Here is a 21,733-nt window from a genome sequence, read left to right as displayed (position 1 = left end):
TTAAGTTAGCAAATAGCAGGGATAAAACAGTTAAGGAAACTTTGTCCAGAAAGTTTTCTAGATCTTTGGACAGAGAAGTAATGGTAGTTCCAGTTCCCTATGGTGAGTGCATGAAAGTCGGTATGTTGAATGTCTTTGTATCATGTTGATTCACTATGTTGTGATTCCTTTTTCCTCAGGAGCAGCTTGGAAGGCACTTTTTAATATGCCCCTTCATAGTTTCTAACACAGTAACAAAACTTCAAAGCACAATTTCTAATGTCTACAATACTCCACCTCTTCCTTTTAATCAAGAAAAATCCCTTGTCTCACTGTTGTCCACTGTTGCTCTTTCATAATAGCCGTCAGCAGTCTCAAACTGAGGCAGAGTATGATGCTCAAAGTATGAAATCAGGTTAATACAGCAACCCCCACAACAAGAACCAGCTGCCAATTGGTAGGAATGTCAGAGAATAACAGATTTATTCATTACTTTCAATGACCAAGATGATATCCAATAAAAAGGAAGGTTAAAACCAGCAACAATAATTTTTGTCCTTTAAATGATTTTTTCTGATTTTTTTCCTTCTCCTTCTCCTCAGAGCTCCAGAACAGCTCGCTCAGAGGAAGACCGAGACTCACTGTGGGATGCCTGGGGCTCATGGAGCGAATGTTCACGCACTTGTGGAGGAGGGGCTTCGTATTCACTGAGACGCTGCCTTAGCAGCAAGTAAGTGGTTGAATGCTTTTTACTTTACTGATGGGAGAATTCAACCTACTTGTATGTGTCAGATGATAAGAAGTAATCAGTAGAGGTCTTGAACTATGCTGATATTTCCAACTCGATGTCAAAAAATCAAGGTGGTGTGTTTTTCAATTCAGGCAAGGAGCCAACACACTTGATAAGGCGACAGCCTTTTAAAATACAGTGAAAACCTATGGAGATGCAAAAGTTGCCTGGACAGCTTGCAAGGCTGCCAGCTACTGAAAAGTGAAACCTGCCTACCCTTTCACGGTTTAAGCAGTAAGACTTTTCACACACTTGTACCAGACTACAACTAATTCACTGGGTTTAGCGCCCCACAGTCTCAGCCACACTGAAACTATAAAAGCATCACATTGACCCAACATGGCATCCTGAGCTCTATAAGAAAGAATGATAATTCTGCAGAGGATATCTTATGAATTAAATTTCAGGTAGGCAGTCTTCCATACCAGCAAACCCTCCCAACAGACAGAAGTAGAATGGCCCAGTGCAAAGGTGAAGTCTGGGTACCCAGTCAGGCATCTGAGATTTTATTCCTCCCCAGTTACTAGCTTGCAATGGAACATAGACAAGTCATTTGACATCGTTTCCACTCTATAGCATGTGTAAGTTTTACCTGCAAAGTATTTCTAGCAAATATTTCTATCGACTTTAGGAAAAAGTTTACCTGTAGTAAACATGGTATATGTGATAACTATTAACAGATTTCTGATAAAGGATATGAAGGAAAACTCCAGACCAAAACTTCATGGCTTACTGCAGTCTCTGATACCTTATATATTGTAGTATAAAAAATGTAATACAATTTTCCATCCTGCATATGTTTCTTTTGTATTTTCTTTCATGTGCTTATAAAACTGCTGTTAATAAAACAAAGTGTGACAATACACTGGAGATTGTTACCTACATTTGACATTTTAATACATGAGGCTGTTTAGTGAGGACAAGAAACAGCACAAGGCATTGAACCATAAGATCAGAATAGAGTATTGTGTATCTTAGCTTTATCTGTGGACAGTTTGGTCTCCTAGTTCCAGCTAATATTGAGTTGACAGTGTGCAAAAGTCTGCTGGAAGGAGGAAAGATAGGCAAAAGCATCTACTGAAACCAGTGGAAAAAAGAAAAAACTTTTCTATTCCATTCCATGGAAAAACAATTAGAATAATTTGGTTTTTAAACATGGTGCCAAATTCTCCTCTCTTGTTAGTTCCATAGCAAATAGTCGTTCTGCAAAAACCTCGAAATTGGGAATTGCAGAGACAGGTACTTATTTTCAATAACAATGTATCCTTTTCACACTTAGGAAAATAAGTGATCTTCTATATGTTCCTTTAATGTAAACATGAATCCAGGCATGTCAGGAGATCTGGGGAATCTGAGTAATACAAGGGCTTGCTGACTACACTTCTGCTCCCTCACTGATAACTGCCTCAGTAGTTTCTAGAGGGGAAAAGTCTTGGAACTCCATGACAGTAGTAGTAGTCATAGTGCTCTGTAGTATGTGAGTATAAACCATTCCTTCTGGGCAGGCTCTCCCCATCTGCTTCTCTTTGATTCTTTTACTATTCAGGATGTCCCTGAAGCTACTCAGTGGAACAGGGAATAAACTCATAAATCACACAGTACTTGTTTTTCATACAATACCTTACTACTGCCCTGTCAGTACAACAGCAATGCTTCTTGCCTTAAGAAACCAATTGCAAACTTTGGCCCATTCAGATTGGGAAGCCCCCTATTCCAGGATAGGATACAGGGGTTTAACTAGGTGCACAACTTTTGCTAGGCAGTAGCAATAAATCATAAATAGTAAAATTTCACCTGGAATTAGCACAGTATCAAATATGTGATAGTTTTTCCTTTTTCCTGATCTGTGTGCAATTGCTAATTAAGTAAAGCATTTAAATGATTAAATTTTGTGCTAGGCAAGCATTTTAAGTCGCTAAGAAAAAGGCAGAGAGGGAGCAGGGGAAAGAAACTTATCCAGACTTCGAAGGTTTGGAAATAAGCCTGTGCACATGAATATTTTAAACCTGGCAAGTCTAGAACAAAATGTCTACCTCTCTGGGACAATTTCTTGGTTGGTACAGTTTCTGTCATGTATTTGCTGTGTATAATTTCATGGCAGCATGAAGGAAGATACTAGATACTTTTGGAAATGAAAACTGGCAATATATTTAGGTGTTTTGGAACAAATTACTCCTAGATGTTTCTCATCCTGGGAGGAATGTTCGTAGTGCCTTATGTCTTAGTTCTGTATGAGGTGACTTTCAGAGCATTGCATGAAAAGAGAGAACCCAGTGCATCTGCTATGAAGAAAAGCAAGGACTAATTGCCCACTCCTAAACACCATTAGTATATGCAGCTAAATAAAGGAAACCAGTTTTCTTTCCAACTTTTGTTTGCCAAAATTATGTTAGTGCTTGTGTTGTTTGTTTTGGGAACATGTTTTGTGTTAGGCCTTCACAGCTGTGATGAAAGAATGGAAAGTGTTAGTGAGAAATTCTATTTTCTAGTGTTTTAGATGGCAAACACTTCAGGGTAGGGGCTGTTTAACAGTACATTTCATTAGAACAACTGGTCCTGATTATGCTAAGGACATTTAGTATGATAGTAATATAAATAAATATGCCTGTCACACAAGCAGACAGGAGTTGTCAGCCCAAGTCAACCATGCGTCCTGGTATCCCACACTGACAGCGAGCAGCACTGGGTCACTCCGGTGGCAGAATAAGCAGAATAAGGAAAATAACATTTTGCTAATTAGTAGTTAAAGACTGGGCTAAACCTCAAAGCATGACATTTTTCATGCTCTTTGTTGACATTAACTCTTTATAACTTCAGATATTCTTGTTATTTACACAAAAGGACAGACCCCCTTTAAATGTTACAGTTGTTTGCCTCAACTCACTTGAAAGTGAACCTTCCAGCCTAATGATATATTGTGTGAAGAAGTATTTATTTTTATCATTCCAGAGTGTTTTACCAGAAGTGTTTTGTCTCAAAGAGAGGGAGTCTCTCTCTCTCTCTCTTTTTTAATACAAAGCTCAGGAAAGAGAAACTTCTCAGCTCCTCATCAGTCCCCTCTCCATCATAAACTGTCATGCAGCACTGCTGATCAAAACCTGTAGAGAGAAGAACCACAGACCATTTCTGTTTTTCTTGAGGGCCAAACTAACAACTGTTGTGCTTCTACAGAGAACCGAGTTTTATTAGCTGTTGGATACTTTGGCTACAGGGACATGGAAATACACAGGCAGAGCTGGTGGAGTGACACTGCAATATGGTCTTTGCCCTCTTCCTCAGAATCTGGCTATTATTTGTTGTGGTCTGTCTATTGCACAGCACATCTGGAGTTTGTCATCCAGCATAGTGATGGATAGTACTCACATACCTTCAATCCAGGTATTAATAATAAGTGTGCATGTTGATTCAAGCAAACTCAAACAAAGTAATAAATGGCTGAATATTTGTTAGATACCTGAAATTCATGTGCATCTATTTAATTTCCTTGTATTGGAATAGATTTTCAAACCTTAAAAGAAACTATAAATTCTCCTATGCTAAGTTCACCCATCCTGGTCCTAAAAATATTCTGTGTGTTTTGGAATTGTACTTTACATATTGACAAGTACTGCAGTAATGTCAATAGTGTTTTACTGTTTCTAGGCTTGGCAGGAAGATAATTGTGATTTTTTTTCCTATCATCTTCCAAATTCGTCATCACCTTCTAGTAAAGCAAGGTTGTAGGTAGCAGAAGAGCAAGATATCCTAGAGTTTTGGGAATTATTTTAGCAGATTATAGATAGGTAGTCTTTTTTTCAGTCTGCTTAGAAATCCTACCTGTTACTCTTGCTGCTGTTTCTGGCTAAAGCATGAAGCAAGGAACAGTTTGTGTGAGTGTATAGCAGACTGCTAAGCTGTCCCGTGGATCCCGTGGATACTGAATCTGGGTTAAGGTGTCAAAATTTGAGATCATCACTCTTACTTCTGGGAAATCATGTGTAAACTGCTGAATAGAGTGGAGGTTTTCCACCATTAGATGAGGGATGTATGTTTAGTAGCAAAAGAAAGTCAACATTAACATCGTCCTGACAGGTTTCCCTCAGTAATAAAAGTGACAGAGATCTAAAAAAAAGTTAAAAAAAAAAAAAGGAAATAAAAAAAAAGAGGGAATACACATGAGAGAATCACAATCCCAGCTTTGTTTAGAGGCCTCATACTGGATCTGTTACTTGCTAGAATATTTTTTTCCCCCTTTCAAATACCTCCCTCCATTCCTTCAGCTGATGGCTGCCTTTTGGTAATGCAAGTGAACCACCAGTATGAAATAACCTTTCCACCAGCTCTGCTTGCTAAATTAGCTGAAGTGAGTGATTCACTAGTTTGGTAATTCAGTCCACTGCCATTGCATTCTGCAGGATGAAAACAGTAGATCTGCATAAATGACTCTCAGTTTTATTGCAGTTTGACTCAGGTGATCAGTAAAACAGCCACCAAGACATACCTTTTGAGGTTAGGTTTAATGAACTAGCTAAATTAGCTAAAAGTAGGTCAGTATTATGCTGTGTGACATTTTTCATAAGACAGAAGCCCAGAATAAATTTGATTTATTTCATTAAGGAGTAATCTTTTCTCAGTTTGGTCACACAGAATATCAGTTCATAAATCAAGCATCAGATGGTCTCGTGCCTGTCAGATGATGATGGAATAGATGCATGTTATCCATGTTAGTTTAAAGTTAAATAATAGAATAAGAATCCATTACAACAACACTGACTAGCACTAGAAAAGGGGATACATCAAATACTACATATTTTAAAAACATTGTTTGAAGTTGCAATTGTATATACCTTTCATACCAAAACATTTTCTGGTATTCTGTTGCTGCTTCACAACCAAATTTAGAATTTAGTCCAAGCGTGTGGCTGTGGCCCCTAGTTTCGGGCTACAGTCACAGACTCATCTGTCTCAGGGGCTTAGATTGCAAAAGAATCTGAAGTTTTTCACATCTAACATTGATAAATGGTCCTTTAAACTTTCTGAGTGAAAATTACAATGGAACTGTTATTCTAGTTTTTGGGTTGCTTCTTTGTCAGATAGAGGCTAACAAATTTCTGCAACTATTGTGCAATGATATAAATGCAGTCTGCTCTAATCCTGGCATTACTAAATAAGGCAAATTATGCCACTTTATGAAATGTTCCTATGCCAGTCATAATGATAATTTTAAATACTGTGGAGTTTTATGACTTCTAGAATAAGACCTTTGCTATCTTAAGGTCTGTAGAATAAAGAGCAAAACATATTTGCAAAAATGCTGTCATAATTGCTGAATACGTCCACAAAAATAAATAACTTTCTGATGAAGCATTCCACATCACTGAATGGGAGTACAGTCAATGTCATAAAATTCTTAGGTGACCTGTGCTACCAAATGATTTTGGAGGATGGTTCTCATTACACTGATCAAAACTATATCTGTATGCTAGCTTAGTGTATTACTTCTTGCAAATGACCTTCAGGATACCTTTATAGCCGGCTTGTTTTCTGCTTCAGTTGATAACTGTAGCTGGTTTACTCTGTAAAGGACATCCTCCATGCTATACTGTGTGATTTTAAACATTTGGAATAAATTTTGAGTATATTTAGTTTGTAGATGCTTCTGGTTAAAGCTGTGTCATCTAGCAGCATTTTAAAAGGGAACTTTTTATTCTATTTACTCTGGGATTAGTCAAATGAGTAATTATGAGAACATTTCCTGCTTTCATTTGATTTTGATAGAGAAGCATTTCTATTTTTCGAGACAGACTACAATTCTAACTCCTCCTAATGGCAGAAGCAGCAAGCGACAATCTTAAATTTGAGTCAATAATATAAAAAGCTGCAAATTTCACACGATCTAGATCAACGTTGTAATCTGTGGAGTGATTGCTGACAGTCTTTGGAGAACCAGTTAGTCACTGTCCTAATTTCCTACTTCTAAGCCTCAGTGAAATAGCTGAAGATATATAAAATGCTTTCCTAGTATTGTTTGCCCATGTAATCCATTGCTAGGGTTGCCATAGGGATGTTATATGTTGGTGTTTTGAGTGAGAAACTGATCTACTGATCTGTTTTACAATGAATGGTAATCAGCATTGTACCTACAGATGAGTGATGGATATGGTCTCCATAAATCTGTCTTTCTGTTGAGAAGTAGCCTACCTAACAAAAATGTCTGTGAAGCCTTCACTTGGATTATAAACTGTTCATAAGTCCAGGTTCACTGGAAGAGCTCTTGTATGTTCATAATTTTTTCAATAAATCTGTTCTGGAATTTAAATGAAAAAGAATTAAATCAGCCAGGCCTTTGCATGATGTGGAGTTTTTGTAAGCCTTACTATCTATAAAAAAGAAGTTAAGATGTGATTCTCTAAAACCCTAAGCAATAGATCGTACATGAGAAAGCATAAGCATTTCAGCGGAGCTGGGCTAACACATGTGATTCAGACCCAGGTTCAAACTTCCTCAAAGCATGAACTAGGGTTCCTGCTCAGCACATTTGTTTTGTGAAGACCAGCTGCAAAACTTGGATCCAGATCCAAGCTCAGGCATGTTCAGATTTGGGGTGTTAGTACTTTGGGGCCTGCAGTATGTTCTAGATGTTATCTTTGTGACACAGCAGGCCAGGTGAGATTTAGTATTGTATTTTCTTTCCACTTGGACTGTGAAGAGACCTCTTGCTGTTGTTTTGCTGAAAGGCACTTCTTTAATTCTTGCTTTTTTTCTGCCTTTCTTGCCTAGTGAGCATCTGAAAAACATTTGCAACTGTAATTGCTTTCAATATATCTGCAATATGTTATATGTGCAAATGTAAAGCTAAAGACACTTTTTAAAAAATTCTTAAGAAAATAAAAAATACTGCAGTGACATACGTGAGAGACTAAATGGCTGAAAAAAAACAGTAGTCTGAAAGCACTCTGACAAATTTTTCTCCTTTTCCTTTATTTTTCTCAAATTTGATTTTTGTTATTTTAATTGGACTAGGCAATCATATTTTACTGAGAGTTTAGGCACTGTCATTTAATGCCAGCTGTTACTTAGAAAATAAAATTTCAGTGGCTCTGAATAATGCGAAGAAGAATTTGAAAGTAAAAATTAGAATAAATTATTCTGTTCAGCAATTTGTACAGCAAAAGTCCAAGGTCTGCCTTACTTCTGAGTAAATATGATGCCACCCTTAAACTCCAAGGGAAGCAGAAGCTACCCAGAGTAAGAGCTTTGTGTGGGTTGGAGCACTGTTGGAGGTGCAGCTGATCATAATATTTCCAACAAAATTCGCAAATCTGAACCATTCCCCTCATCAAACTTCCAGAGTTTAAAATGAAATTGTGACACAAGCCTAATTCTACTTTTAGAAGGAAAGGCTTATCTCTGCAAAACCAATAGATATATTAGCTTTCTCTGAGCTCTATGCTATCTTGGCTAGACTGCTAGAAATAGCCAACTTAGTATATCAGTAGGTGGGCTAGCTACATTACTTTGGTTATTTCTTGCACTATAGCCTACAGTATAAACAAAACTTTAGAAGAGATTGGATGGCATTCTGTAGGGAGCAAGATTGGATGGCATTCTGTAGGGAGCATTCAACACAACTTCAACAAGCATCAGGTAGCCAGAAACAAGTATTTGTTTTCTACTAATATCACGATGAAAGGGACATCGTCTTTGAGAAACACTGTTTACTTGTCCTTCAAATTCCTAAACAGCCAGTCAGGTTTTGGTTCAGGCTAAGTATTAAAGGCATTTTTTCCTTTCTTTTTTCTAACACCATCTCTTTGGTATAATGTGTAGTCATATTGCATATGTGTATAGCCATATTCCATTCTTTTGATTCCAGTGAATTTACTCTAGATATACAAGAGTTTCACAGAGTAAAGCCCAGCATGATGGCTTTTTTGTTGGTTCCATACTCATCCCCTTCACATACATGAGGGTCAATGTTTATTTAATCATAGAATGGGTTGGGTTGGAAAGGACCTTTACAGATCATGTAGTCCAACCCTCCTGCCATGGGCAGGGACATCTTTCACTAGATCAAGTTGCTGAAAGTCTTGTCCAACCTCACCTTGAACACTTCCAGTGATGGGGCATCCAGAACTTCTCTGGGCAACCTATTCCAGTGTCACACCACCTGCATTTTGAAAAAAATTCTTCCTTATATCCCATCTAAATCTATGCTCTTCCAGTTTAAAATCATTGCCCCTTGTCCTGTCAGTACAGGCCTTGGTAAAAAGTCTTTCTCCATATTCCATATAAGCTCCCTTTATATATTAAAAGTCTGCAGTAAGGTCCCCTGGCACCTTCTTTTCTCCAGCTGAACATAGAATCATAGAATCACAGAATACCTTGAGCTGGAAAGGACCCATAAGGATCATAGAGTCCAACTCCCTGCTCCTCGCAGGACTACTTGAAACTAAACCATATGACTAAGAGCATCATCCAAATGCTCCTCGAACTCTGACAGGCTTCATGCCGTGACCACTTCCTGGGGGAGCCTGTTCCAGTGACTGACCACCATCTCAGTGAAGAACCTTTTCCTAATGTCAAATTGAACTTCCACTTACACAGCTTTATTCTGTTTCCTCGTGTCCTATCGTTGGCCACCAGAGAGAGGAGATCAGCACCTCCTCCTCCGCTGCCCTCCTTGAGGAAGATGTAGACTGTGATAAGGTCACCCCTTAGCCTTCTCTTCTCCAAGCTGAACAAACCAAGTGACCTCAGCCAGTCCTTATTTCTTGCCCTTGACACCTTTCACCATCTTGGTTGTCCTCCTCTACACACATTTCACTTCAATAGTCTGATGTCCTTCTTACACTGAGGCGCCCACAACTGCCCACAGTACTCGAGGTGGGGCCACACCAGTGCAGTGTAGAGTGGGACAATCACCTCCCTCGACGGGCTAGTGATGCTGTGCTTGATGCACCCCAGCACACGGTTGGCCCTTTTGGCTGCCAGGGCACACTGTTGACTCATATTCAACTTGCCATGAACCCAAACCCCCAGATCTCTTTCCATGGGGCTGCTCTCCAGCCTCTCGTCCCCCAGTTTGTATGTATAATCAGGATTATGCCATCCCAGGTAGAGAATCCTGCACTTGCTCTTGCTAAATTTCATACAGTTGGTAATTGCCCAGCTCTCTAGTCCATCCAGATCTCTCTGTAAGGCCTCTCTACCCTCAAGGGAGAGCACAGCTCCTTCTAGTTTAGTATTGGCAAACTTACTTAATGTACATTTGATTCCTGCATCAAGATGATTTATAAAAACATTAAAGAGCACTGGCCCTAAAATTGAGCCCTGGGGTACCCCACTAGTGACTGACCACCAACCTGATGTGACTCCATTTACTAGAACTCTTTGAGCCTGACCCATCAGCCAATTACTTAGCCAACATATTATGGACTTGTCTAGCTGTATGCTGGACATTTTGTCCAGAAGGATGGTATGAGAGACAGTTTCAACAGCTTTGCTAAAATCCAGAAAACCCACATCTACTGGCTTCCCTTGGTCAACTAGATGGGTGATCTGGTCACAAAAGGGTATTAATTTGTTAAACTGGACTTTAACCTCATGAACCCACCTTCTACCCCAACTCTCTCAGCCTTTCTTCATAGGAGAGGTGTTCCAGCCCTGTGATCATTTTTGTGGCCCTCTGGATCTGCTCTAACAGGTCAATGCCTGTCTTGCACTGGGAACCCCAGAGCTGGATTCAGTACTCCAGGTGGGGCCTCATCAGAGTAGAATAGAGGGGGAGAATCACCTCCCTGGCCCTGGTGGCTATGCTTCTTTTTATGAAGCCCAGGATAAAATTGGCTTTCTGGTCTGCAAGCAGACATTGCCAGCTCACATCCAATTTTTCGTAGACCAGTATGCCCAAGTCCTTCTCTGCAGGGCTGCTCTCAGTCAATTCATCACTCAGTCTGTATTGATATTGGGGTTTGCCCCAGCCCAGGTGCAGGGCCTTGCACTTGGCCTTGTTGAACTTCATGAGGTTTGCATGGGTCCAGTCATGCTAAGTATGATACATTATTTACAACAGAATTATTGATTCCCTAATAACAAGATTGCAGAAAACATTATTTATGCAAGAAGTAGGCCTTTGGTGGCCACAGATCAGTACCCATGCTTTTATTTGCCTAGCCAGCTTCCTGCATGTAGTGACTCAAGTTGGTATTTTGCCTCCTGGTTGTTTATTTTTTTTACTCCTGCAGAAAGAATATTCATAAGAACTGTAACTAAATTTGCCAGGCAAAGTTGGCTTGTCTAGGGAAAGTTGGCTTGTCTATCCATGCCCACTTTTCTTGTCTCAAAGTTAACTATTCCTGTAACACTTCCGGTATTTCACTATTTCAACAAGGTGCAGAAGTCTGTAGGAGACAGTCTCCTAAACATAATGAAAGATTTTTACAGTTGCAATGCCAAGGTGCATGGCAAAACATACCAGTGCATCTACATTGTGGCGGGCAAGGTGCGTATTAACAAAAGGATATGGAAAAATTTTTTACACATCTTTTCAATATATTGTCAGTTGAATGATTTGGACATGAAGTTGGGCAGACCCAACCAGACATTTTGAAAAAGTGAACTCATAAAGTCAATGCAGTCCTGCTGTGTCTTCCTTTTTCGTAACAATTTGGTGTTCATGGCTTTCCCTCACATTTCCATTATGGTATGCTGAAAGAATAAAAGAGACTTTTTTTCCCCTGGATAAGGACAAACACAGAAGTTGTATTGAGGATGAGAGGGGATCATAACACTGTGCAACATTTGGGAAAGAGGTAAGAGCAACAGGGTGGGGAAAGAGAGATGCAAGATGGTGTTACTGTGTGTATAGCACGGTTCTCATGCCTGCTGGCACCACGGAAAGGGGAGGGCTAACACAGTCTGCCTAAGATCTTGTGGGAGCAGAATGGCCCACAGCATATTTTTCTCACAGGTGCAGTGCAGAAACCAGAATCTGTCCAGAAAAATGTTTATCAAGGGGTGTGAAAATAAAGGAGAGTGAAGATTGTCCAAAATTACATCATCTTTCAAACCCCTGTAGTGAACAGTTGCATCAAAATTCACATCCACAGAAATAACCCACCTCTAGCTCATAGTTGCTTGCTTATACGGAGGTTTGTTTCTTAAGAAAAGCATTTCAAACTTTGATGACTGCTGAGAGTGGCAGGAGTTGATGAGGTCCTCCTCTGCAAATCTCTTTCATCGTTTTTGGTAATTACAGATAAAGGCAACTTTGGCATGGAGTTGCTATTCTTTCTGGCATGGATTATTGCAAGGCTTCTAACTCTAGCTGAGCACAAATACACATCTACTTTAGACCTTTGGGGGGAGTGGGGAGGGACTTGAACTAAGTCCCTCTACAAACTGGAGCCTGGAGAAATAAATACTAGGGTTTTGGGTTGTTTACGTTAAAAGAAGTGAATATTTTAATATATTAAAAGTTGTTAACCTCTTTCAGAAACTTTACTGGAAACAAGTGACTAGGTTTGAAGAATGAAACATGATTCCCATTCGCTTGCTTTTCTTTCATATTCATTTGCTAATAATTGCCTGTCAAGCCAAACCCTCAGCTACCTTTTCCCTTCGCAAAATCCCCTGCAGTGTATAGATAACAGAGAAGACTAGAAGTACCTCTTACGGCTCCCAATCTTTGTGTGCTCTCCAAGATGAACTTGCCATTTTGGGTGACTTCTGACTTTTACAAATGGCTGTGTGTACTCCTTCTTCATATGAGTTCTCATGTGTACCCTATAGAGGTCAGAGGATGTGTGGTGACTGTATCTCATAACGTCGTCTCACTAATCTGCTGTGGTCCTTCCTTGCATGTTAAATGCTCTGTGCTGTGGCACTCTGCAAAGCATCCACGCTGAGATAAGGGACCTGTACCATTAATTCTGAACCCCTCCTAGAGGAAAAAAACTAGTCTGGCCTGGTGTCATGCAAGATGCTGTGTATTTCACTCTAGCAGGATTAAGTTCACTAGATGGTTTCAGCTTCCCTATTTTAAGCATAGACAGGATCAGAAACAGAATTTACTTTTTAAAATCAAAATTTATGCCCATCCCCCTGCTATTTAATTTTTTTTCCCCCAGAGTCTTTTTAACCATCTTTTTTTTTTTTTTCCTACAAATCCTATGATTTTGAATCCAAAAGTAGATACTTGAGTTTAAAAGAATCTGGAATACTGTCCTGAAGCAGCATAGCTCTGAAACACAAACTACTCTATTGTGAAAATGTTATCAGCTTAGGCTGAAAGCAGTTTACCTGCTTTTGGTTGATGGGTGATAACTGGGAAACTAATGAGCTTAAACAACAAAACCCCAAAGTTTACTCTTGGAGAGGGGACAAGGGAAGTTTTGCATGAGTGGTTCCTAGTGTTCATGAATCATTACGGCACTAGCTACACCCAGAATTGCACATTTTTTTCTGAAAAACCCTGGCCATTAACCAAAGGAGGGAAATTGGAAGAAAAATCTGAATAGTTCTGTGGCACATGTCTAATGAAAGTACCCATTATTTTCCCTAATGCAAAGAATTACTGAAAAATAATGGGGTTTTCATTTCAAAACAGACAATATGAAGAAACTGTGAAAAGAAGAAGAAACTGTGAGGCAGCTGATCGAAATGAAGTTTAAATTTCCCTTGCAGTTCAATGGTTCTGAGGTTAATAAATTACAGTAATTTGTGGTAACAGCAGGTCTATGTGAAGCAAAGGGATGTCTGATGGGTTTTATGGCATTTCTAAGAGATAGGTGGAGCATGTATCAAGTTTGGCAAACAAGCTATTCAGTGTGGTTTACAAGGCCTGCACGAGGACTGCCTGCATGCTGCATATACTTTTTTCTTTGCTACCTACCAGTGTAAACCAAGAGTACCTCTACTGAATGTAGTGGAGTGTAAACAGGTTTGGCCTGCACCACAGTATCTCTGCCAGCTTGTCTATATTGCTCAGGAATGACTGGGATGCTGGGGGAGTTGCTTGCAGTTATTTTCAGTTTTTTAGTTCATAGCCTATTGTGAATATAATTTTTATTGTTACACTGCTAAAACTGTTTTTTGTAGTGCTAGATACTTTGTAGACACTTTTCACTTCTGTGCATGCTTGTAATGATGAAAAATTGCTTCAGTTAATTATATAACATTACAAAAACATTGAATTAGTGGTACATCTATTGTGCTTTTAATAGCATCCTTTTTATGCTAAATGCTACACAACAGAGTATGTTATCTTTCTGCTTACATTTCTTCTGAAAAAGTGGTAAGTTTATTTACTTGTTTATCTTCTCTTGTGATAATTTACACCCCTGTGATACATTTGCAAAACTGTGTTTTGCCCTGATTTTGTACTGACATAGGTGTAAATGACTGCTGGAGGAATTTCACAATTAAGTTTTGTGGATAAAGGTAGGAGGATGGATGGCTTCAATAATTTAAAGTAAATCTGTTCAGATTATTTTAGAGTTAACTCAGTATGGAAAAAGTTCTTCTGTTTTCAAAAAAACAAAGGAAAAAGGAACGACACAAATGCATGCAGATGCTGTCCTCTCTCTTGGATAGTTCAAAATGGTTTGGATTTAAAAATTCACTCTTGGCAGGCATTTAGTCCTCAAGGAATGTGTACTTGTTAAACCCTGGCCAAAAAAAAAGGGGGGGTGGGGGAGGAAGTTGTGAAATTAAGAAATTAAAAATGTAAGGAATTCTATTCTTTTGAAGGATAATCTTTAAAAGCCAAACCCTGCATTCTGATTTGTACTGAGGACCTCCACAGAGTATGCTGTCTGAACTCATAAAACACATGAAACTTCACCTAAGGTCAAATACTCGGAATACACACTGCTGAGTGCTAAAAAGATACCTGGGTGTTGACCTTTCTTCTGGGAGCCCCGCCAGCATCAGGGCTGGTATGGGTCTGCTGTGGGGGAAAAGAAGGAGAGCCATGGAGAGCACATGTCAGGGCACATGCTCTCCTTGACCTCTGCTGGGCCCAGGTGCTCTTTGGATGCTGTTCTGCAGCATGGATCTGGGAGTAGTGAGGGGCTGGTGGGTCAGGGGGGAAGTTTTATGCTCTCCTTCTTCCCTCACATCAAATTGGGAAAAAGCCCTGTCCTGCTAGCCTGTCATTTCACACTGCTGCAGGCAGGTTTCCTTCCTCCCAGTGCACAGGTTGTTCCCCAGCAGATAAAGCCTGGCTGCTGAGACTGTGTCAGTACTAAGGTGTGTGCCTGGGTAGACGCAGAGCTGAGCCTTTGTGAAATCATTGTGGATAGCTGGGAGACACGGGGCTTTATTAATGTGATTCAGATGTTGATTTCCAGCTATGTTCTGTACTCTGAGCTCCAACCTCATTTTCAAACTGATCCCGCCTTCTAGAAACTCATTTTTAAAGCAAAGGTAGGAAACTGAGGAGTTGTAGAATTCATACCTCAATACCCATATGGGGACAGAGAGCCCTTTACTTTGGGGAAGAGGGTTGGTGGGGAATTAGGTGATTAGAGATCATTGTAGGAAAGATGCTGACAGAATAAACATCACGTGTTTGCTTTTTATATTCAGCTATTAATGTTTTTGGGTTTGTTTTTAATTTTTGGACACAGGACCTGTGAAGGGCGAAACATCCGGTACAGGACATGCAGCAATGTGGTAAGTGAAGTATAGCTTTGATATGATACAAATCATCACATACAACCGTTGTGTCCAAATTACATAAAATGACTTGGTAATGTGATAGTTAAACTACTATACCTATCTAAACTGCCTTCATACCTCAGGACTGTGGGCAAACTTTTGTCAGTTTCTTGAAAAACTGGAGAGATTATGGCATAGCATGATGCTACAACTCTTTGGAAGGGATCTCAGTCACAGCCTTTTCAAAGAGAGTGTCAGTGAAACTTCGGAGTTGCTCTTTACAGTCCCCCTGGCAGAATCAAGACCACTCGTGTTCCCAGTATTATTTTGATAACCAGCTGGTTCACACTGGGGAGTCTGTCAGGATGGAAGATTAACCTGCTAAGGATTGAAGACAAGTCAGTAAGAGATATATGTTTCTCCTTACCTGTGCCCTCCCAGCATTGCTATTCTGTTGCATGTCTTAGAAAAGCAGTTTTAGATAGCCTGCACCAGTGTTTTGGCCTTTCCAAAGGCTTTTGCTTGTTTTTTATATATGGTGGATACAGTTTTCAATACAATAAAATAAGAAGCTTCAACTTCTGTGCTCACCGAAGTGAAAGTGTGTTTTCACTGGTGAAAATGGAAATTAAGACTTTCATACGGAAAGTTTTATTGGGTGCCAAGAATAGTAAAAGCTCTCAAATTACATGGACAAATGTCAGTTTTACCAGTAAAGATGGAAAATGAAATCAAACGTGCACTGGGCCAAGCTTTCTCATGCCTGATAGGGACATACTCAGAAGCCTTTCAATAGGTGCTTTGTCTAAAAAAGTTTAAAAGTTTAAGTTAAAAAAATGAATATGTTCCCTCATATTTAGCTCATATTTTCTTCAATAGACTACAGTTCATAATGAAAGAAACTGCTTCTATCTGAGTTGTAGTCTCCCATGCATAAGATTTCTCACATTTCTTCCTCTGAAATTTGTTCTGGGTGTATCCTTTGGGTTTCTGAAATCTCTCATCAGTCTAGACATCTGCTTCACTAACTGGTAACAACCAGAGTAGTCAATAAATAGGTCTGCTGGCTGATTAACAGTCCAATTTCCATCTCTGAGGTACTTAGGCTACACCACGACCATGGTGGGGAATGGGAAGGTTGATTTGTGCCAGTCAAGTTGCATGCTGTAGCTCTGTGGAATCTCTCTCTCTCTCTCTCTCTCTCTCTCTCTCTCTCTCTCTCTCTCTCTCTCTCTCTCTCTCACACACACACACACACACACACACACACACACACACGAGATACTGTTAAAGGCTAATTGGACTACAATCAGACCCATCAGTTTTGGTTTGGTTTGTGATTGCATGCACCTTGTGACAGTCCTCTTCCCCTTCTGACCTGCCCTTGTGTATGCTAAGAGCAGTGAGGCAAACTAGCATCCTGCTCTGCTGCCATTAGCTGTTCCTGCATCACCATGGGGAGAGGCTGAGGTTTTACCTGTGTTGCAACCCTTATTTTGGAATCACTGAGCTTAAATTTCCAAGATAAGGAATAAAGTTTTTAAATGTTATTTTTAGCTTAGGTTCTGTTTTGGAAATGTGCACCTGAACAGTTTTCCTTCAAAATAAAACCTTGCATAGTTTTTTCAGGCAATTCCTTTACATACCTTGTATTTGGCAGTACTGGCTCCAGGCTTTTCAACATAGCAGTGAGGCATGCAGCTGCAGAACTCAGTTATTTCATACCAAATAATCCAAACTGAAACTTTCAAACTGAAATTTTCAGCTTTACTATGCTGAAATCATTGACAGTTTTGCCTCTGAATTATGAAGACCCAGGACTGCATTCATGTTTTTAACCCCTTTTTTCAGAGAGGGTAAAGAATGGATTGTGCTACATTGTTCTTTTCCTTAATAAAAGGATTAAGTGAGTTTTCATTTGTTTGGTTTTGGTAAACTTGCAAAACTAGCAATAAATCAAACTACTATTCTCAAGGTTCTGACTGCATCATACTTTGACCAGGCCCTCCAAATACGGCTTTATGTCGTAAGGAAAGTACTTGGCTGTATTCATTTCACAGACATTGATTTCAGGGGAAAGTATTTTTTATTTTTAAAGTATGTTGAGTCTTTGATTCAGATGTTATGCCCTTCCACTTACCATCTTTATTAATCTGAGATACTGTGCACCAGTATCCACAATATCAGTCATTGCAAGGGCACTGCCACCATGATCAGCATCAGAACTTGTGATAGGATCCTGCCACAGCCATGGTGGTCCTCAGCCCCTTGTTTCTGGAGCTAGGTACCATTTGAAATACCTTGTGCAGCACCACTGTACCACTGAAATACTGTTTTTCTCTTTCAGAATAGTAAAAAAAAATCATATACTTTCTCTTTAATGAAGTCTATTGCCTTTGTCTCCAAAAGCCAAAGCTACATACATACATACAAATTGGATCTTGGCAACAATTCATTAACCCCATGGCTTGTTATAGAATTCTGCAATGGAAAAGGCACACAATATTGAGTGTATTTTTGTAAACTCAGAGTTTGCCTTTTAAGATTTCATCCATAAATACACTGAAAATCAGGAGGACAGAACTTCCAGGCTCAATGAGACCTACAGTTTCATCTGTTAGATGACAGTCTGTTGCTTAAAGGAAAATTAGAGCAAATCCCCCCATTCCACCCTTGCACATGAAGCTAGCTATCATGCATTGTGGAAAATTCCTTTTTGATTCTTGTGGAAACCAGTGACTCTTGAAATAAAAGCTTTCATTACCATTAGCTTGTGCATAACTTGAGGACTGTTCTTATTGTTCACAAAATAACCGGTCTTTTTATTTTCTGCAAACTGACTTTCTGTGAACTGACATGTTTTTGTTTATATGACTGTCTTCTTACAGGAAAGGATGGGTAGTCACATATACTAAAAGCAAACTCTTTATTTCAGAGGGGAAATTGGAGAATGAGAAGAATACTTCTTGGTGTCTGGCAATGAGCACGTTTTCATAGGCACTATCATTTGCAAGATTTTGCTGCTGCTGGTTTTAATTCATCCTGAAATTAAATTACAGGGGAAAAAAACAGAATGAGATAAAGAAATAGAGAGGCAAGGGGAGAGAATGATGTGTCTGTTTCTTCAGTGACCTGTATTATTCTAGGGATGCTGAACCATTTTCATAGCATAGACTATAAGAGAGATTGATACTGCTGTCTATAAAGCTTCTGAGCTGTCCTTAAAAGAACAAATCCAGTCCAGTATGTTCACCACTTGCATTGCCTGGTGTTGATCAGAAACTGGAAAGATCATGGGTATAAAGCCACACGTATACATAGTAAAAGAAGGAAAGAGGGAATCTGAAGATGAATTAAGGTTAAATTGCATCTGCTTTTTTTCTTCTTACTATTCATATTGACTCCAGGTATGTTTCCAGCCATTTTAGAATACAAGCATGAGGTCAAGAGAGTGAGTCATTTGTTTTTCTTTAGAAAATTACTCTGAATGCAATGAAAACATGCTTTTGTATCTAGGTGAGTTGTTATACTAAACACTATGCAAAACAAGCAAAAATATTTCCAGACTGTGAGTAAGATTAATTTTTTTAGTAGGTTTTTTTTTTGTTGGTTTTTTTTTTCAAGCTAGCATGCTCTCATTCCTTCTTTTAGGCATGTTCTTAGCTGCCAGGTTCTCTCCAGCTTTTGTAGCAGGCTATCATGCCACCTCATTTGCCCTTTCTCTTTTTCAGTGCTTCTGCCACTATGCTGGTATTTGCTTTCTCTTCCCCCATTTACACAAAAATGTGTCTGGAATGTGAACTGTTTCCATGCCTCCTCTCTTCATTCTCCTCCATTACCAAACCCCTTTTTGTGATTGAAAACATTTTTGTTTTCCCTGATATCTTTCCTTTTATTGCACTGCATTCTGAATCAGACCAGAAAAAAAAATGAGAGGCATGAGACTGGCACTTCATTCCCAAAGGAGTTTGCTTTTCATATTTACTTGCTTATACCTGCCAACATGATGATGAACACTACATATAAAGCTGCTCTTGAGACTTTGCTTTTTGACATGAAAATAGACAATGCTAGAAGCTGCAAAATGTTACTATCTCTTTTAACAAGGTTTAGAGCAGTTCCGTTAAGCCTAAGATAAAATTTGTAGGTGGTAGATCCCATTAATCAGACCACCAAAACTTGTAAACACCAGTAAACACTACCTGCAGCTCTTTTTTATATATACCTCACTTTCTTCACTTGGCTGAAATACCAACTGTAATGACATCCCCCATTTTTTGGCTTGCATTCAGACAGTCTACTTCCATCCCTGTTTCTTATCAGCTCATGCTGCATTTTGTACACACCAGCACCGATACTGCCCATCTTACTTTCGACAAAATAACACTGTCTTCTTTCCATGCACCAAAGCCCAGCCTGTTGGAAAGTGTCAGACCTAAACTTCCATATAAGTGCGTAATTCTCAGAAGCATTGGCTTGTGTGTATGAGAAGCGTCATCACCAGGCAGAATTTTTTCACAGCTACAAAAATGATCAGCAGGATTTAATTTTTCTACCCTCTGGTGGCTAGAAATGCCATGTAAAGTCTTCTACGATCAAAACTCCCACTTTGCATTTTAAATAAAAAATAAATTGAAAAAAACCCCAACTACTACACATATCTCCCTGCTAAGACCAGATTTACTTAATGTCAGTTTACTTTTCAAGTCAAAATTCTTCCAAACTCAGATTATTTATTGTGACTACAGTCTGTTCTTCAAAATGCTGGATTTTAATAACTACCATCTTATTTCTGAATGGGTGCATTTTAAAACCTCAGTGTGTTGTCTAGGAATTATGTCTTTATACTTAGAAACAAGTGCTTTTATTATGTTGCTAATGGTAGAAGCTTTGACTTCTGGATTTGCTATTTTCTCAACAAGCAGACTTGTGAATCTTTGACTATTAAAAAATAGAACAACTCCCCCTCCCCCATTGCTGCCATTCTGTGTAAATGCATCAAGAATCTTTGTAGACCAAACAACCTGGATCACTTCCATTACAGTGGCATTTCAGGACTCTGTTCAGGACTTTTCAGGAGTCTGGATGATTCATAGATTTAAATTCAGTATTTCTGATAATATTAATTTTTTTTTAATTTAAATATCTCTTTTTGATCTGCCAGTGTGGCACCCATGGTGCTTTTAGGAAAGTGTATTCTAATAGTAGGTACTTGTATTAGTTTTTAACTGAAATATTTGGAAGTTTTTAAAGCTGAAATACAAGTTACTGTATCTAATTTAAACACTTCACTTTAATATTTAAAAGGTATGAACAAACAAAAATTTTTAAATAGCATGAAAAGCTGCATGTTGAATTATATGCCAAAAATGGGAACATACTTAAAAAAAAAGACCTTTTTTTGTAAATGATTTTATAAATATTTGTAATGACAAACCTTCATGGAGGTTTAGATTTATACTTCACTGACTGTTTTAGCCCTCATCTCTGTTCCATGTTTATTTAATACAGACTAGAAGCATCTGCTGATATTCCCCCATTTATTCATATTATTTCTCTTATGTTTCTCTCTGTCAGATACTGTAGTGTCTTGGGGTTGTCAGAGAAAGCTATAGTATGAGCCCCTCTCAATCTAAGCAGCTAAGCATGATCCTAATCTATTTAGAAGTTCACAGGAGTAGAGTAGTGAAAAAACTGGCTGCAAGAAATTTAATTCAAGCAGGCACTCAACAAGGCTTCAAGGCCGAGTAGAGTTTCTGTTAAATCCCTAGATCTCCTAAGTCTCTGTACTTTTATCTAAAGTTCTTATTTAGTCTTGGGCAAGCCCCTACTTGAGGACTTCATGCTTTCTTTCTCAGTAGGGAAATTGGTGCAGCTGAAACACTGCGTACTTCATGGAACTGGTTCAATAAGCTGTTCTGTCAGATGCTACACAGAGTAGTCCAGTTGTTAGTCATTTTTTGCACACAGGAAAAGCTCCAGGTATAGTAAATCTTTCTTGGCCTTTGGAAATATATAAGCACATATATTGTAAACTGTTTTAAGGTTCTTTGACTGTTTCCACCTATTGCAGCTTAGATATGATCTTCCACATTTCACCCACTAAGTAAACTTTAAAAAGCTTAACCCTCTTTTGTCGCATGAAATCTGATCTACCTATCACCATCAAGGGACATCTGGGATTCATCTTATCTTTTCCACTGGTGTGTTGATTAATAGAAATTGTTTTGAAAGGGATTCAAACATCGCAAAACTCCATGGACCTTATGAATTACAACAGGGTCAAATAGGAGGTCAAGTTAAAAAAAAAATTTTGGATGT

The 21,733-nt window shown here is 38.9% G+C and overlaps 1 protein-coding gene across 4 annotated transcripts in view; it reads left to right on the top strand.

Moving 5' to 3' along the window:
• ADAMTSL1 (ADAMTS like 1) overlaps positions 1-21,733 on the top strand; it is a 489,531-nt gene that overhangs the window by 311,311 nt on the left and 156,487 nt on the right. For all 4 annotated transcript variants that reach the window (XM_030004255.2, XM_030004254.2, XM_030004257.2 and 1 more), the window contains 2 exons: positions 582-709; positions 15,382-15,427. In XM_030004255.2, coding sequence (XP_029860115.1) covers positions 582-709; positions 15,382-15,427 — 174 coding nt within the window. The remainder of the gene's footprint in view (positions 1-581; positions 710-15,381; positions 15,428-21,733) is intronic.

Source organism: Aquila chrysaetos, chromosome Z (genome assembly GCF_900496995.4).
Source record: "Aquila chrysaetos chrysaetos chromosome Z, bAquChr1.4, whole genome shotgun sequence".
NCBI classification, from domain to species: domain Eukaryota; kingdom Metazoa; phylum Chordata; class Aves; order Accipitriformes; family Accipitridae; genus Aquila; species Aquila chrysaetos.
This window is presented reverse-complemented; position numbering and strand designations above follow the sequence as displayed.